The 19,536-nt window shown below is 44.1% G+C and overlaps 1 protein-coding gene across 1 annotated transcript in view; it reads left to right on the forward strand.

Moving 5' to 3' along the window:
- LOC122409167 (hemicentin-2-like) overlaps window positions 1-19,536 on the forward strand; it is a 144,615-nt gene that overhangs the window by 73,816 nt on the left and 51,263 nt on the right. The window contains exons 5-7 of the mRNA XM_043416507.1: window positions 550-663; window positions 9,415-9,642; window positions 15,150-15,310. Coding sequence (XP_043272442.1) covers window positions 550-663; window positions 9,415-9,642; window positions 15,150-15,310 — 503 coding nt within the window. The remainder of the gene's footprint in view (window positions 1-549; window positions 664-9,414; window positions 9,643-15,149; window positions 15,311-19,536) is intronic.

The following is a 19,536-nucleotide window of genomic DNA, read 5'->3' on the forward strand; positions in this document are numbered from 1 at the left end:
ACCGTCCCGCGACGCAGTGACAATAGCCGTGAGCAAGTTCTGCCGGTTGAGCGACTTTCCGTCCAATGAGAGGCAAAAGCTCAACACAGCGTTGCATGTTTACCAGCGCGCTCTGAACAACCAACCCCGGTATGGTACACCGCGGCCGACCGAGCCGCCTTCGCCAATACACGTTGCTCTCTTGTGCCCATTCCTCCGTTTGTTTGTCTTGTGTTATCGACGTAAAAGAGGACACCTGATGACGTTCGACGAGCAAGGCAAACGTGAGCTTCTAGTAAACGAGAGACACGTACGACCACGAACCATCGAACGACGAATCTTTGTGTATTGGCATACCGAGATGAAAAAACGTGACTGGGTTCGGCCGACGGACATGTTTAATTCGCTGCTTTTACCGTTATAGAAAAATTCTGGTAATTCGAGCAAAAGAACGTTCGCGATTGTCCAACTCGCCAATAATCTTCGAGTTTACTGAAAAAATGTGTAATTTTACACAACACTAATCGAGAATACTCACGAATTATGTCATTTGTATGTTTTTGCTTTCAGTTCCTCCATCCATTCCGAAAATCTATGACATGAAGAGACGGGACATGAGCAACCTACGGATAGTTTATGCCGATGAGGGTGCAAATCTGACGCTCGTGTGCGAATCGCATGGAGGTAAGCTTGAATAACAGCAAGCGCTATTACGTTACGATATGAAAGATAATCAGGACGTGAAGATTAGACACGAGAGAGAGAGAGAGAGAGAGAGGAAGGGCCGGGGGGAGGGAGGGGTAGATATGAAAAAACTTGTGAACGATTGAAAAGTGTTCTTTCTCGGGGTACAGTAGACATAGGCAGGGTGGATAATGCCCGCGTTCGCTATCTTCGTGGCACACGGTTATTCGTCCGATTATTATTATCCGAGCAATTCACTAGTCCCGTTAGAGCCGACGGATTTTCGAGTGTAGGGGGAGAAAATTGTTGCCAGATTAAAACCATTCCGGGTCTCCTTGATATTTATTATTCGTATTAATGCCTGGCATGGCGTGCGGATAGTGAATGTGCAGAGGCGTTTGTGTGCGTGTGTGTGTGATATTGAAAGACAAAAAAATACGCGAATCGCAGCGAACGATGTAATAACGATAAGACGATAATGGCCGATGAGATTACGCCTGGTAGCATGTGCTCATTTCATCCCACATCTCTCTTTTTTGACCCAGAAAAACTTGTTCATTTTTCTCATCCATACTGCACCAACTCGATTGCCTTTATTTTATTTCTACTCGCAACGAATTAAACGCGTAACGATAGTTGGTGAAAAAATCATCGCATCTGGTTACGGCGATGCGAATCAACTCGCTCGGTGACGGACCAAAGAAAAGTTAAATAAATTTATACTGATATTGGACAAATAAAAGATGGTAAATTAATTTGATTTTCGGAACAACCGATGAAAGTACTCTACCAAATCCATCACTACCACACCAAGCAGCGAAAGAAACAGATGCATCGAAACCATTCTTGAACATCGAAAACTAATCTTGGTCTGTGAATAAAATTGATGATTGTAAATTTTCTTGGTAATTTAATCAAACAATTGTTGGAAGTTTTTACGCACCAGGATTTAGTAGTACTGAAACCACCCAGCGTTGTAATTTTCCTACACAACATATCCCAGCTCAGTCTCGGAAAATTGCAAAATATTTGTTGCATCACGACTAAGCGTTTATCGAAAATTTTTTAATTAATTTTACAAAACGGATATTGTAATTATTCTGAACAAATTGCATAAAATAGATTTAGTAATTCAACATAAGTGTTTTGTAATTTTACTATTCAACTTATCGAAATTTGTTTAGCAAATTTACAATATTGGTATTGTAAAATGAATGAACAAATTTTCGACAAATGCTTGGTCGTATTACAACAAATATTTTTTAATTTTCCGAAACTGAGTAGGGATATGTCGTGTAGGGAAATTACAATGCTGGGTTTTATTACTGCTAAATCGTGGTGCGTAAAAACTTCCTACAATTTTTTTGTAAAATTACTATGGACATTTTTAACAGTGTACATCGTGAACGGCCCTTATACCAATGAACGAGAATTTATATTTTTGTTAAAAAACTACTCAGAGCGTGGATTTTGACGATTTGGAAACAACATTCGCGACAGTGACAGGAATTTATGAAGGGAAGGTGTTTGAAGTTCACAACGTTAACCCTCAATTTTACACGGTTTTGCAAAGCCATTCGAACGAAGGATCGCGGTAACCGTAGATTTAGAATTTGGGATCACCGAATGAGAAGAGTGAGGGAGCGTGTATTTTCGGTTAGAATAATAATAAGAAAATTCAATGAATCGAAAGAGTGGAAGGAGGGCTGAAAAAGGAATAAAGCGCATTACCGAAGTAAGGAATACTCGATGGAGAATGAATGTCTCCATAAAACGGGAAGAAGGAGGAGATCCTTACCTCGTCATTTGACGAGAGATCGCGTATAGGAGAAGGTCCGGATGTCTCGACGCCCGTCGTTGCCGGAGGGATGAAAAAGCACGAGTTGAGCTAGTGTGCGCTAGAATCACAACTATAAACGCGTTGTCTGTTGTCGTGGTCTTGTACGAGGGTATGTACGAATCACATTGGCAAGAGTCCAGTTGGGTTGTCGGAGAGGGCGCGGGGGAGGGAAATTCAGTGTGGAGCGTTATACGTGCGAAGAGGCGCCGCAAATAGGTTGAGAAAAAAGTGTGAGAGCTTTCTCGATCCGTCCATCTCTGTCTGTCTCAACATCGGGCATCACGAGCAGAAGCAAAGCACAAAGCAACAGCAACGAAGGACGACTTTGCCACTCTCGTTTCGTCTCCTTCTCCTCCCCCTGGCCGTGCATGCCCCTTCCCCTATCTCGACGCTTCGTCGCGCAAGGAGCCACAGCTTCTGTAGGGAGGTCTTCTTCGCTCATCGTCGTGGGGTAGCGCAAGACGAAGAAGAGGGACTGAAGAAGCGAAGCACTTGGGCGACTTGTGCCACGAGTACATCCTCCCCTTTCCCTCGCCCCGCTGCAGCTTTTCCACCTCGAGAGTATGTGCAGGAACGTCTAAATGGAATTGGCCTTGCGCCAGGGGAGTCCCCGCGGTTAAGGGAAATGGGATTTTTCATTTGGAACGCAGAATTCCAGTAGGAGAAAAGAGAGGATCAGATGAAAAAGAAAAAAAAACGCGTAGGAGTAAGACTCTTGGGCGAAAAAAAAGACGAGCTGAAGGAGTTCGAGTGAGAGACCGTGCCACGAGTGGATGACTCGCTAAGATACCGAGAATCCTCTAATCCGAATCTCCGGATGTACGTATATATTGAACATTGTATAGTCATATGCCTCGGTACATTCTGAGCTATGCGCTTTCCGGTACATCCGTGACGATTCTTTCAAGCTGAACACTCGGAAATTCTCGTAACACTATAATCCCTCTTCCTCCTTGGTGGAGGAAAAGTTGTCTGATCACAATTTTGCAACTATAGCAATCAATAATGAATATACGACGAGATAATATTCAAACATAAATCTCGTAAGCTCGAGCCCACGAGAAAATAGCACAAGCCCATAAACTCGAGAGACTTTTCCCTTCCCCCATCGAAGCAAAGCCCTCGATCCCTCGTAATCAAAATCACATCCTGTGTATCATTGACAATCTCGATGTCTATTCGTTATCTCATCAATTTATCTGTACAACATTTTTGATGCATGCTCGCCGACTCGAAGCCACTGTTCCAAGAGCTTTCTACAAAAACTTCAAGCGCTAATACCGAATGAAGCTGCTCGTACCGTGACACGTGTCAGGACGCAGACTCCGAAGACTTGTCCTCTTCCCAATCAATCAGCAGCGACGAAGAGCCGGGACCAGCATCCTCCATCGCTGTACTTTAAACACTTAAACCAAAAGTACGGAGAGAACGAGTGCGAGGAAAGTAAGAAAAGGGAGGCAAAATAGGGAGGAGGAGGAGGAGCAGCAGAAAAACCGTGAATAAAGGCAGAAAAAAGGAGAGGATAACGTATATACTAGGGTGGAGTCGCAGGAGTAGCTGAAGCTATACGAGAATGGCGAGTATAGTATGGTCCAGGAGGAGGAAAGTGAGGTAGAAAAATTGTGGCTAAGCATTAAGGTGAACGCACATTTAACTTTGCCTCGAGCTTAAGAGCAAACTCGCGTATATCTGTGTACAAGCGCGTCGTAGCTAATATAGAAATATACACGTATATGGATAGCTTGTACAGGGATAGTTCGTGCACTAGCCGGGATAGCCCCAAAAGTAATTGTTATTTCCTCCCGGAAGAGGAAGCCACGGTTCGGCGAGTCTGCGAAACGACGACTATACCCAATGCACTTCCCCCTGGCCCATCCCACTTGCTCTCTTCGCTCCTTTCCTATCCTCCTTGCTGTCGTCCGTTCACCCTTCCTCCCCCTGCTCTCGTTGCCCCTCACCCCTGCCAAGTTTCCACACTCGTGTATCGACATAATCTCTTACTCTAGCCGCATCTCCATAGGTATACACGCGTCTCTATTTCCCGATGCATTACTCTCCTCTTTCCATAACTCTACGGTGCGTTAACTCAGCCCGATATTGTCCGGCACGTTTCCCGTACTTCCGGATTAGCGTGTGCATGCCCAGTGGAAAAATCGCTCGACCGTTGAACGCATATTCTTGGGAACAAAGCATTGAGATTGATGGAAACAAGAAGGAGGGCCGGTGTCAGTGATTTCATTATCCTTGTGTGAAAAACTGATGAGTTTACTGGAGTCAGTTTGCTTTGCGAAGGCAGACTTTTTCATTTCGTTTTGCTTCCCGAGCCTCGATATATCGATGGTTAGGAAAAGAGCTTCGGGGAAGGGAGCGAAATTTTCAATATTTCATTGTCATACCGCGTATGCTTTCGGTTTGTTTGCTTTTGCAAGGCGAATTGTGCGTTTCGGCGTGTGCGTTGCAGGTGACAACGGCAATGATGATAAATCCTCGGGAAAGTTATTACGAAGGGGAAGAAAAATATTTGAAAACGTCGCGCAAATATCGCTTAGCGAGTTGAAAATTTATGTCAAACGCGAAGACACGTTCTTTCGTCACTCAACACTGAACGCAATACCGAGAAACTCCCGAGTTGCTACCTTCAATTTATCGCAATGTCGCATAAAATCATGCGCAATGTTGCCACCCTCGTATTGCACAAATACCAACAATGGCTGCTGCTTCGGATTCCAGCCAGCACTTTGCTACCGACGCGGATGCAATGTTTGGTTATTCATGGTGGTACATTCCGCAGCAGTATGTGCGCGTGTGTGTGCTCGTGGCAACTCGTTTGCCGCTTTCATACGAACAATAATTTCATATCTGTGAATATTAGATCGCTTGGAAAAGAACGATCTCGCTTTGGTACGGCGAGTATGAAAAAATACTCTGCGCGATATCGCAGCGCGCGCGGAGCAATTCATTTAGCGATTTATTTTATTTACGCTTATTCACTCTGTTGTTGTTTGTAGAGTATTGGACTCGCGGAAGGAAACTCGGTCACTCGATAGTTAGAAAATGGAGAACGAACAGTTGAAATAAAATGGATGCGCGTGACAACGCGTTGAAAGATTGCTGCTTTTCGAGTGTCTGCGAAATTCATCCCTGCATTCCTTCCCTCGTACCTCCCTCCTCTCCTCGTCGCTATCTACATTTTCATTTTCCAGATCGTTGCTCTCGGTATACTATAAGGAAGCATATTCAGCGAAAGTCTGTAATTTCATTTGCCATTCCGAAACATTAAAGTGCCATCAAATTCGAGAAATTACAGAGCGAATGGGCATAACTCGAATTTCAAAATGGAATTCATTCGCTTACGCGTATACCGAGGACGAACACACCCCGTGAGCGAATTTCGGCATTGAAAATTGCCGGGAGACAAATGCAATGGGAAATGAGAAAAAGGGGGGAAGTCGCATGATTAAACTGCGCTTTCTATACACCCCCGCTTCCACCGTCGCTCGATATTCAATTCCGTATCGTAGTAACATAATACGAAACACATGTTTTTATCGGGCGTGAATCACATTTTTTGCATTTATTCATCCACGTACAGCCACCTGACAGTCGGTAGGTTTCGTATAACAAAATGCAATTACGAACGACACGCAGGCGGTGTTGGTGATGCCTGAACGTGGTATCGGTACTAATGAAGAGGGAGGTTCCTCGCAGTGGAGCAGCTAGAGCGAGCCGGCGCGTGCCCCAGCACACGAATGGACACCCGGTACCCGTAAAATGTTTGTTTTAACACCCGATGCAAAATCACTGCTCCGCACTCGCCCCGACAGTACGAGAAAGAGACAAACCAACAATCTACGTGTCCGTGCAGTTTACCGGTTTATGAACGTAAACGTTTAACCGCGTCGTCCAGCTCTGCACAGTCCCAACGAAATCGCCTCCCGGATTCTACTTCGACCTCCACGAAATTTCATCATCGAGCAAATTTCAGTCCAAAAGTATTTTGACACACGGAGAGACTTTTATATCAAAAATTACTATGTTTTTATAGTAACGTCGGACCACATCGATATTATAATAATAATCGCTCCAGAGTGTGTCAAACAATGCAAAAGTTTGGGAAACCATTACCACAGTTCATAGTAAATAACGCGCTGTACTATATAAAAAACGAACACCGAGCGAAATTTTATCAAAAACATAGTAAATAATCAAATGATTTGATGAAAATTTGGGAGATAACATGGCAGTCGTTTCTCTGCGCTATACGAAAAATTGCATAATTTCGTATTTTCCCATTTACCGCATTAAATTTTGCTCAATAACATAGCAAAATTCATGCGCCCACCAATTATATGAGGCGTTGCGAGTATAAACATGAAAATTAACCAGTGGCACATAGTAAAATTTCAAGCAATTTGTCCAGTCTGATTCACCAATTTTTAAGCATTTCGCCAAAGACACGAGTGACATTCGGATATCGATACATCGTTCGACGTAAGAATGTCCCAGACCTAAATTTTGCCTGTCGTACATAGTAAAATTAGAGAGAACTGCTTTCGGCATCAAAATAACTATGCACTTTGGTGAAATGTAATAGAATGACGATATAGAATAGCGCTGCTACAAAACATAGCAAATTTTTCTAGCAAATTCATCCGAAATATTCGTATAAAAGGCTCTCCGTATACTCTTTCGTCCCATCAATGCACCGATGGATTATCGAACCTCCCATTAAATCTTAATGGATCATTGGTTATCAAAGTTCCGACCGGAATTAAACGTCCGGCAACTTCAGACGTATGCGAAAATCGAGAATCAAAACTATAAATCAAGCAGCGTCATTACGAAAGTAATTTGAATACACGCCGAATGAGCGCTCACTCAAGTGTCGAAAATGTACACATAAAAAGCTCTGCAGCTATTCGAGCGACGAGTTCCGACAATTTTCGAAATTATACGGATCCCGCAATCGTTTTTTATTCAACGGCTTCCTTTGGTAGAAGTTTTTGTTCGGAAAGGCCATTTCGTTGGATATTTTTCGTTCGTTGGGACCAAAATTGCTCGAGCAATCGAGTTGGTTCGAAGTTTATCTCGGAATCCATCGAATAATAGGAATTTTCCGGAATATTACGACACTCCGTGGGTCTAATAGAGTCTCGCTTTCCAGAGAAACTCCTCCGGGCAGAATATTCGAAATTCCAGAAAAGTTGAAATTCGAAACAGCCTCAATATTCTGCAATTCATAGTGCACGAAGTTCACCGTGACAGGGAAATTTCCAGCAGGATTTGAGGGCTTTTTCGAATAGAAAATATTCTCAGGTATGTCCGCAAATAGTCAAAGATATCGGGATGAAAAAAAGGCGAGTGAAACGAAAGGTTTGCACGTAATAAACGAGGTATTTCATCCGCGCGAAGTCAAATTTTCGATAAAAACCGAAAGCCATCTCTGCTAATTGAATTTGGCAAGAATGTCCAATAAATTGTAATACTCTAAGCGTATAAGGCGAACAGCGAAATGGTCGAATGCCATTGAGCGTAATTTGAAATTTCTCTTGGATTTAAATTCGCGTGCGAGGAGAATCGAGTGTTCCGGAGGGAAGCATTAATCGTGCCAATTTATATGATCAAATTTGGGAATTCATGGGCGACTACAAATAATCGATACCCGAAATCCGTACAAAGCAAGAGCGCGTATCTATGGACACTCAATAGTACGTGACTGATGGAGTGATCTTGAGACTTGTGGGCATGGTTGCTCGTGAGGAAAGCAACGTGTAAGGGAACCAATGTGTATATATCAACCGGTCTCGAACTCGGAGACGATGAACCGAACGTCAAATACCAGTAGATGGATATCCAAAGCAAATATGCCTATCTATATATTACGTTAAATGCAGACGAATATGATTATAGATATCTGTATCGCAAGACTCGAGAGCTGACCACCGTCGAGGACAGAGACAATAGATCCGTTGTATAGATAATTAGGGTCAACTCGGAGGCGATAATTATCGTACCGACTAAAGCCAACCTCTGGTAAACGTAGCTACGTTCCTGTGCAAATAAGAGGGTATCAATATCCTGATTGACAGGGCACTGTGATTATGAGGGTCGTCGTTCGACTCTATCTCTCACTGTCTCTCTCCTTTTCTCTGTTTCTCTGCTTATGAGATGAAAAGCAATAATTTCATGAATATTTCTATGATTTTACAAGTATGAACTGACTATCGAGAAAAATTTATCGTTTCGGGGGATTCATTTAAACTGTAGACACCACTCTGGTGCAAATTTGGAGCCACGAAAATGTCAAGTGTCCAGAACTTCAAAATTCTTCAGTTTGCCCATTTTTCTATAACAAACTCTTAAAAATTACTCCTAAAAAGTCTCGTTGTAAGATTAGTTCCATGCATTTATGGATGAAATAAAAAGTTTTTAAAAGTCCAAGTGCAAATTGGCACCAGTGTGGTGTCTACGGGTTAATTTAAAAAACGTATCGTTGAATCTTTTATAAATCAGATTATTGAGAATTTCAAGATCGCCGAATCGAACGGTTCAATAATAATTGTCCTCGAATCGGATGGTTTGCTTTTGAGATTGGATAAATATCGATACTTTTTCGAGATTATTGTAATCGGAAAAGTCGCGTGTTGCTTCTTCGACGGGCTCAAATCTCGTGGTCTTTGTACGATCGGTGTTGAAAGTCCAGACTGCAGGCTGGGTGCGCAGAATGAAATTTTCTCTCGAAACTCGAGTGTCAATCAAAGCGTTTATAGGACGTGACCCCGCATCAACTTTCGGGATTAGATTATATCTGTCTTGTCCACGATTGTGTGTATAATTAGAATAATACGTTGAATCATGGGCTGACGGAACGATGTCATTGACTGCATGTGTCCGACGTTTCTGACCGACAGGCAGACCAAAGCCGAGGGTCGTGTGGTACCTCGGCTCTCAGCTGATCAACTCGAGCTACGAAGTCAGGGAGATCCAAACTACCAACGGCGAGATCAATTTCGTGACGGTAAACCACGTCACGCTCGAGGGCCTCACCAGAAATCACCACAACACCAACCTGACGTGCAGGGCTAGCAACACCAATCTCACTCGACCGGCCTCGGCTACCGTTACCATCGAGCTTTACAGTGAGTATGGCATATGAAATCTGTATGAAAGCTTATTACGTTTGGGACACGGGAAGCGTCGTCTTTTCGCCTCCTCTTATCCGTAACAACGAATTTCCGTGTTCCTTTGACCCCGAAATAATTCCACGTGATTGAATCGAAGCGGATAAACGACGATGATTTTAATGAACGAAATTTCCGGACCGCGATCCAACGTCGTAGGCACATGCGTCGGCGTTTTTTACGAGTTTATTATCCCCCTGTTGTTCTTCTTGAAATGGAAAGCCTAACAGCTCCATACAACAAATTAGTGTGCACAACGATAAAAAAAAAATATAGTAGCATGGAAAAATATATACGGGGAAGCGTGTACGCCACATGAATGTGGGAGACGAAGCGTGATATTGAAATTCCAAACATTTTTCATCCATTAAGTGAACGTATAAAACTGTGCAAATCGAAGGGGGGTGGGTGATGGGAAAACTTAGAGGGTGGCTCGGCGAAAGCGCGGTGGGTCCTCGGTTTACGGATGTAGCAGCTCGCAGTGGTCGCGACTGGCATGTCGAAAACCAATCAACCCGCGACGGCGGTTCGCTGCTATCATTAATAACAACCGAATTGGTGGCACACTAGCTGAACGAGATGTGCTGCAACAGCAGCACCGAACGGATCCGTGGCGACGGAAAACAACTACGACTCGTCGTATCCTGCAACGCAGCAGCGGCGCGCCTCGACGCGATATTAAATTAAATTTTATGACGTGAAACCCCGGACGCCGAGGGTGTCACGAGGATATAGAACATCTCGTTTCTCGAATATATCTCATCCCCGCGCTTTCCTTCACTTCACCATCGCCACCGCCAATAACCTCTTTCTCATTCTTCACGGTGTCCGCAATCCCCTTTCTAAATATTGCACTAAACACTCGATTGTTTGTCCCGCACGTGCGGAATCTTTCACCTTTTTGTGTCCGCACGTTCGAAAAATGCAGTCATAAAAACCGTCCACTAATAAAACGAATAACAATGGAGCAGCAGGGATGTTTTGAAATACGTATTCGTTATTGCGAATAAGGCGTTTTTGTTTCCACGAAAAAACCTCCGTACTCGAAATGAAGTGAAAAAATGGCTGTGGAATTCGAAAAAAGCTCGACACCGATCTCTGCTAGTGACGATGAAGCCGAACGGTATTTCAGGAACGAATGGCGTTGACTTCAAAACACGAGACGAATTCTTTAATTCGAACAAATGAAAATCACATTCGTACAAATGAGAGGCCAAGGAAGTAGAGAGAAGAGAGATACAGTGAAAGGAGAGAGGGAAGAAAGTGAGAAAAGTTGGTGAGAGTGAGCGCAGGGGATTCGAATTCGTTTAAGGCGACTCTCGCTGTCTCGTACTCCGAAGAGATTCAGCTCGCGAAAAGTTTTCGTCAAACAAGTTTAAATTAAATCATGTCCCGTGAAGTCGTAAGATGGCGGAAGGGGACTTTGCGCATAAGATCGGCCTCATCGCATAACCGGCCCGCAGACGTTATGCCGTTGCTTCTGTAGCGCTGTACCGAGCAGCTCAGGCCCTCCCCGGCTCCCAACGCTGCTCGCTCCTTTCCCCGTTGGTATCGTTATATTCCTGTGTACGTCTGCGGCTCTCGCACTGCCTTTCCACTTGCCAGGGGAATACGCGAAAGAGACAAAAAGAAAGAAAAAACGAAAAAAGTGAGGAAGAGAGAGCAGGAGGGGGCAGCGAAGGGTTCGAGGTCGCTGGGACTCGAAAGTTTTACCCGGTGCTCACGCGGCTCACAGCCGTATGCGAAGCAACGGAGGAACCGGCAAAAAAAGGAACAAGAGAAAAACGTACAAACATTCGAGAGGTTGAAACGTGGATACGTGATGGCAGACGTGGTTCCGGTAAACGGAAGTGGGGAAGGGAGATAAAGCGGAGGAGTAAGGCCGAAGCTGGAGGAAGAAGCCGAGCCGAAAGTTGGGGATCTTCCCGTCCACTCTTCCCACCCTTTCGTTGCAGCTTCTATCTCGATTTGAGATACTACTGACGCCGTTGTTGCTGCTATTGCATTGTAAAACCGTAAGCGAATTTCGCGAGCCCCCGCACATACCAAGGCTAAAAGTCTCAAAGATACCGATAAAGGATCAGTACTTTGCGATATATAAAAATGGAGGAATAAAAAACACCTTGTGGAAGAAACCACTCGATACTTGTCAGCGTAACACATACAATTCTCGAGGATATTTCCGTAAATCGATGTCAGCGCTTTTTTATTCCTTTGACAATACTTGTTCTTTCGTTTCATGCTGATACGAGGTAAAAATACATTTTCGCTTGCCTTCGAGCTCCGAGGAGATAAATCCCGACGTGGTCAGACGTGCTATTTTCACCGAGAATTTTAGCTCCCCCGTGTGCTATTTTGTGACGAACAATCATCTTCCGGATCCCTTGAAAAAACGTCCGAGTCCGGAGATTTCTGTAATCGAACGTAAACATGAAAATCTTACTCGTGCCATTTGCTCGAAACGATTATTTTCACAAAAATTCTATCAATTAGCTCAAATCGAATGTTCAATCGCGCTTCTCTCTCGAGGTGGCTAACTCAGAAAGAAATTCTTCGTCTCGGAATCAAAGCAAAGTAATGAAAACTCGATATATGATTGATCATTGTCGCATCTCGATGAACACATAACATATTAAAGATATGAGGCAATGTTGGTGGATAAACGTTTGCTCTACTGCGGTGTATGACAACGACCCTTTTCAACAAGTAAAAAAGCCAAAATGGCGTCGTTTAGTCGACACTTCCGGCGAGAAGACATTCGTCTTTGCGATCTTTCTTGCAGCCCGAGATCGAGCTTCGTTTAAACGGTTATTGCTTGGTACTCTCGGTGGTTGTCGTGCGTGTGGTAGTTCTGTTGCGTGTGTCTCGAGATACCATAAAAGCTCGTTACAACAGCTCGGCACCCGGTGCTGGCAACGATCCGCCGCCGTTTTCAGTCCTCCTTGCGCCCTGGACCCTACTAAACTTGGAATAATTCACCGTCCGAGGTTTCCACTTTGCCGTGTCTCGGGCTGCTGCTGTAATTAAATGAGTATACTACTCTGGAGCCTTCTCTGGTGCAGAGCTAGCGGTCTGTACAGCAATCTATTTCTCGTTTGGTACTTTGAAAAAGGCGTCGTTGTGCGGCTACTTTTTCTTTCCAACCTTTTCTTTATTTTTTCAGTATTAGCTGAAAGAAGCTGGCAAAAGGTTGGGGAGTCGTTCGTTAGACTCGGACGTTGGGTTAATTGATTGGATTTCACAACTGGATCGAAGGTGACGACGCTCCTGTGGGGGAGCCAATTTATATTGAAAGTTCTCGTGATCTCGATGCGAATCGATTAGATTGATAAGTTATTGAAGTATTTTATTCTAAATCCAATGGAGTTTGGAAAATATTGGCCAATATTCATTGATTCGACCTGAAGAGATATATTTTTCGCTACGCTTTCCTTCCTCCGGGCTAGCCCCGAACGTGTGCCTCGTCCTAATTGTTTTCACAGTTAGTTTTGCGATTTTCCTCGTCGTTTGCACGAATGCTTCCCGGGCATTGAGACGCCGATAGAAACTAGAGACAAAATTCTACAAACTTGGCAACAGCGTGCGAATGCACCGGAATGACATATCTAGCCGGCTCGGTTGGTCTTTCTTGCTCTTTTTCGGTCGTCCAGAGCAACGCGCTTAACGAGGAAACTTTTCGCGAAAAATGTCGCTCCCACCTCTGTCATGGCGGATCATATATATCGCGATGCATTTAATGTATAAGCGAACATGAGAGATGAGCCAGCCTCGCGACTCGCATATTTCAACGTGCGCGCAGCCAGAGACAGAGAGAAAGAGAGAGGGAGATGTTTGGAAGGGAGTCGTCCACGCAAGAGAAATTTCTGAACTGTCACGAAATTCCGACAACAGTTTAACTCGTTGTTTTCGCGAAGTCAACTTGCCTGACCCGATGAAGTTGAGTATAATGGACTCGTGTTGTGATATGAAATCAACTGCAACAGCTTTATTAATCAAAGTAGACGAGAGACGAGAATCAAACGAAAGTGATGGAAGCAGTAACATAAAAAGGCGCTAGGAAAAAAGGTCAGGCCCTAAAAGCCCAGTAAAGCGTTGCTCAAGAGTAACAAAAACCAGATAAAACCTGAGGTGAGTGCATTTTTCATTAAACCGGATTACAACGGCAGCATTGAGACAAGAAACCCGGCAATCTCGAACTTAATCTTCCAGTAAACAAGGAGTGACGACTTTCGGCTGTAAAGTTTCAAGAGAACGGAGTCTAGTACGAGTACATTCCACATGCCTTACGGATAATGCGATAGTAAGTTAGATAGTGGCCCAGTAAGTTTAATCACGGTTAGATAATCCTGCTCAACCCTTTAATCGTCGCAATAATCTCTCGCGTCCGCACGCGTGAGCGATGTTTGGTTCGCGTGGGATGATTACTATCTCGCTATCGGCGACACAATGAAATGTGAAATATCCGGGGCAAGCTGGCTCCGAGTCCCTTTCCTTCTCCACCCCTTCTCGCTCTCTCTCTCTCTCTCTCTTGCACCCTCTCATTTGTTAGAAATACACATGTAGTTTAGGTGGATAATAGTCTCGTATTATTATTAGCTCGAGCATGTATTATCCTTCACGAACCTCGACAATTGCCTCTCTGCTCTCCCGGCCCCTGCCTCGACCCATGCACTGACGAGAATTATAATAGTATCGTTCGCAAACTATTATTGCCAAGTTGTTAACCTGTAACGACGCGCTTAAACAGGGCCATTTCGACGACCTAATTAGTGTTTGCATGCGAAAGAAGTTCAACGAGCATTGTTGCCACCTAAACAAATACGCTATTTGATGGAACTGCTTTAAATTATTTGAAGAGTCTTCATTCGAACGCGAATGTTTAATGGTTAATACGGGGGTTTCGGAGTCATCCGAATCCCTCAGGGGAATCGATGTCAAAGCTACAATTTATTATTTACAAATACGCTGACCAATTATAGAAGCGGATAATAATGAGACTACGGAAGTGGTGTGCGCGAGAGTTTCGTAGCTTCGCGAATCGTTCCAACCGACTATTGCCATCGTATCGATATTTTTCACGATTTTCTACCCTCTGATGAAATGATATTGCATTCATGGCACGTTTGCAGTAGGTGAAATTCAATACACGTTTCGTTGGAAAGCAGCGCTGATGACGTCACATAAAACTACTTCTGCGATACGTTTTCACACCGCTGGGAAAACGAAGAACGGTGGAAAGCTTCAAATATTTCGCTGACCAGACTCCATTCTAATTCCCAATCGATCTTAGCCCCAAATGAGACAACGATCTTTCCTCGCGCGATATATACTTTCTTGGAATAAGTTCAAATGATTAAGGAGGAAAAGTATAAAATATCTTATTTTGATCGATTTTGATCCAACGTCAACGTTGGCTCCGACATGTTTAACCGGATTCTTCATTCTTGTTTGCTTGGTCTTTGCAGTGAGGCCACTCAGTGTCCACATCGACAGACAGTCCAAACGGAGACAAATCTCGGCTGGAAAAACATACGAAATCACTTGTCGAAGCACAGGTTCAATGCCTCCGGCGGTCTTCACGTGGTGGAAAGGTTCAAAGCAGTTGAAGACGGGAATAACGGCAAACGTGAGTGCATTCTTTCCTCGTTTAATCCAACAACGGGTTTCGCGATCGTGTTTTATCGAATTGATGAAAAGCTGCATATTAAAATGACAGAGCAAAACCCCTCGAGATATTCAACTTAGGAAAGAGGAAAGTTGACATTTTGGAGGAGAACAAGGGATTCGAGCAAGTTAGCCAACGTTGATACCGTTAAAACGAATAAATGGAGAGCTCTTTGTTCCTATACTATAATGAGATACAGCGACGGAAAAGAAAAACCTCCGAGACATTCGAGTGGAGATGTTGCGCACAAGGAAAATGAGAAAACTAACGAAGAGGCGCGATGATGGACAAGAAAGTCTCGGATAAAAGTAATTCAATGGAATTAGGTCCGCAATGTGATTCGCTGCGAAGATCACAGTTTTAGGGAATTTCTTAAAAGTGCGTAAAAACATTCGTTCGTAAGAATTATCGAGGAATCCGGGTCAAAATAAATCGCTGATTCACTCATTATTTCTTTCATCAAATTGCGAGACGTTTTTTTTCCTCGAACGTTCTCCAATTCACAAATGAATTTCAAGTGTGTGTGTGTGTGGGTGATCGTCGTTCAGAGCGCATTCGAGGAATTTCACGACTCCGTGAGTCGCTTATTCATCGCATAGTCTTTACAAATATTCTCATTGAGGATATTTGAAGAAGACCTTCGGTGTACGAAGCACTCGGTAGTCTGAAACGAACGGACGCCTCTATTTATTCTACGACAGGAAGAGATCGTCTGAACTTATTGCAATATTATTTTGCTGATTTGAGGAAAAGTCACTTTGAGAAGCACTCGAGCGAAATTCTCTAGAATAAAGTATATGCAGAGGTTCGTTGCGACGATAGGAAACGTTCTGTAGCAGGACGTAACTGAAGTTCAGTCGAATATATGAAGAGATGAAACTTGAAGGAGATCTTAAAGCGAAGATGCCACCTTCATGAATTTTTTGGTGGATGCAAAAAGGAAGTAGATCAATGAAGTTTCTTGCGAGTTATTATTCGTGTTCTAGTGTCGAACTTCAACGGAGAAAACGAGAGTCAAATAAAACTTTGACGAAACGCGCGCGTCCTGCGGTTTATCGTGGTAACAATTTCAAGGATTCTTTTCCACGTAAACTTCTACTCTCAGATTGCCCGGATTCTTGAATTTTCGTCAAATACCGAACAAACACGTTGAAACATAAAACTTTTATGCAATAAGAGCAAAAGAATGTTTCAAGGCTTATTCGGACTTGGGGAAAAATGGCCATGTGTCATTTGCACGTTCCGCATTCATCTCTCCCTCGAACTCTCCTCAGACCAATAATTTCGTGGCATTTATCATTGGGCAAAAAGACAGTGAGAGATTCAGAAGGTAAGAAACTCCGAAGCGCGGGTCAAACAGAGGTCATCGGAGTCCTCGATTCACGAGCAATTCTGGCTTACAAATTTCCGTCCATAAACGTAACATCTTTCCGTCACAATCCTCTTTTCTCCCTGTATATCCCATGAGGAAAGCTATGCTGATGGTTCGCCGCAATATCTTCGTCCTCGGCCTTTCTCCCGTCTCAGATCAGAAGGATTCTCTTTGCTCGAGAGTTGATGCCTGCTGCCCCGGGTTTCTGTATTTCTTCAGAGCTGGAAATGCAGAGAGGCGATTTCACGAGAAAATTTGGACAGCTCAACTGCGAGGAGGAGAGAGCCAGAAGCTTAGCTCGAATCCCGTGGGATCTCTGGTTGAGCAGGTCAGCCGAAGATTTCAAGAGTCAGAGTTGATGGTCGTCGGAAAGGGAGAGAAGAAAGGCTCGGGGATGACAGTCCTCTGATAACGTATAAATATCATATTTTCCTTCGATTCTCGACGATCAACCCTTCGCTATAAAGACATTTGAATTGTGTAGAAACGAGTGATACACAGAAAACATGTGCGATGAGCGTTGCTCGCCAATCGGATGGGTTCGACGTGATAAGAAAGGGCAAAAAATCTCTTCCTTTCTTCGCGTAGTTTCGTTTCGCAGATTGAACTTTGCCATTGAGCTATTTGAGGATAAAACCTGAAGAGGCTTAACGATTCTCGGCCCTAATCATGAAAGAAATGCCATTAAAATTTTGAAAATGCAAAAGAACAAGCTCCCCAAGTTTCTTCTATAGCTTTTCACGACTCAGCGAATCTACCTTCGTTGAGATAAGAGGCATTCCTTCAAGAGTGTGCTCTGCTAAAAATTACATACCGCAGTCGTACCGCACTCGCGCAATCGTACGTAAAGTCGTACAATTAAGGCACTGACGGTGGTCTGAACCGTACACGGCCAGCGCCCGGGTACACTCGACGAAATTCATAAACCCACTCCAGGGCTCGAGTTCCTTCGTTGCCTGTACGTATACCGATAGGATTTTTTAAAAAAGCGGCCAGACGTCACTCAGTCTTCAGTGCCTGAATACAGTGCTCGGGGAATTCCACGCGAAATCAAGAGTCAAGTGTCGAGTGCAGAGTTGCAATTTTTTTTTACTGCAATTTAAGATCGAACCGACTTTGTATGGCTGCACTCAGAGGGGGGGAGGGGGTCGAATTTATTTTCCGTAACGTCGAAGCAAATGAAGAAACTCTCCGTAATGAATGACCTCAAAACGTTCGATTATTAAGATTTTCGTAAAAATCACCGACCGAAGCCTCGTTCGTGAATAAACGTAATGAGCAACGTACGCGAACGTGTAAATTTACTCACACGAATGAACGAAGCAAGGGTTTGTTTATCCCGACCAAAGAAATGCCCCGTGTAGACCATTACGCAAGCACAAAAAGAGTACAACCGGGCTGGGCTGGCACGTTGTAATATAATTGTAATTTTTTTTCTGTCAGCATCTGGAAAACCGACTGGAAAGCAAGTGCGAGAGGGTGGGTTAGTATGAAAGGGAAGGAAACTTTTCCGGGAGAACACACATTTTTAATTAAGGCTCGTTGGTGCACGGACGGAAAAGTGCATTTCGCTCGTTTCTAAGAGGATGTCTGGCTTTCATGGGAGGTACAAAAATCACTGTGGTCAATTTCTTAATTTCTGTGGCTGCACACGTGTATAAAGAGGATTTAGTGTTAATTTGGATCGGGGGCGGTGATAAATTTACCGAAATTGTAGTCAGCAACGACTCAGCCGTATTTTAATCAACTATACAACATTGCGCTTTTTTTTATGGGCGCTCGCATAAAAGGCGATAAGAGAAAGGCGAGAAATCGAAAAAATATTGGTTCCAAGCTCTCCCTCCGGGACGGCTACTGCGTGCCTGCTTAATTTATCGTTATTCTTCTGCCTTTTCGCGGGGGTAAGAGCATTGTGGGATCTTGTACGGCGAAGAAAATTTTCTGAAACTCCCCTACATCTTCATCCGGTTGACTAATATGAGTGAAAAACAAAAGTTATCCCGTTTGTCCAGTGGGCAAAGAGTGGAGATAAAAGTATACGACATTTAGGGTTGCGAGGCGAATACTAAGAGCCGGCAATAATGTTGGAACATTGGAAGCGTCAGGGAACACGTAGATGGCGGTAACGGACGAGAGTGAATTATAATGTTATCCCAAGGGCGAAATTTTCGCAATGGTGATCGCATTTATATATCTATACGGATGCGCATGGATCTTGGGGAATGATCGTACGGATCCCCGGGCGAATGGGACGATGTGGAAGGAAGAAAGAAGTGAGAGAAGAAGAAGAGGAAGAAGAGCACTATCCAAGAGAAAGTTTCGTCCTTCGAAGGTTACCTGGGCCCGCCCTAATTCTCCGTCCGTCCGGTGACGTTGTTTTTTCATTATTATTTTTCTTATTTTTCCACGTCCCTAGCCGCCCTCCTTTTATTCTTGGAAAATGGATAAAATTCCGATTCGCGGATAAAGAGAACGGAGTTTGGAGCGGCGAAGGATGCAGGAGCAGTCCTGCGCCCAGGAAGTAGACCGGGAACGATAAAAATAAATCCTACTGAGGTGTACGCGTGTTAGGGCAACGCCGCTCCTACATATAGCGATAACCCTTGTACCGGACAGAGACAGAGGCGTAGAAAGGGTCGGGGCGAAGAACGCGGGGCCTGGGACGGTAGAGGGTCGATGGCAGAAAATACCTCGGAGGATTTGTCGACGGATTTTCAAGGGATGCATTTCACACTCGCGAGGAGTGTGCGTGTCAAGTATTTCTCGTCTCGTTGCGATCATGTCCTCGTACGGGAAGAAGCAAAGAAGCGGAGAA

Source organism: Venturia canescens, chromosome 4 (assembly GCF_019457755.1).
Source record: "Venturia canescens isolate UGA chromosome 4, ASM1945775v1, whole genome shotgun sequence".
Classification (NCBI taxonomy): Eukaryota; Metazoa; Arthropoda; class Insecta; order Hymenoptera; family Ichneumonidae; genus Venturia; species Venturia canescens.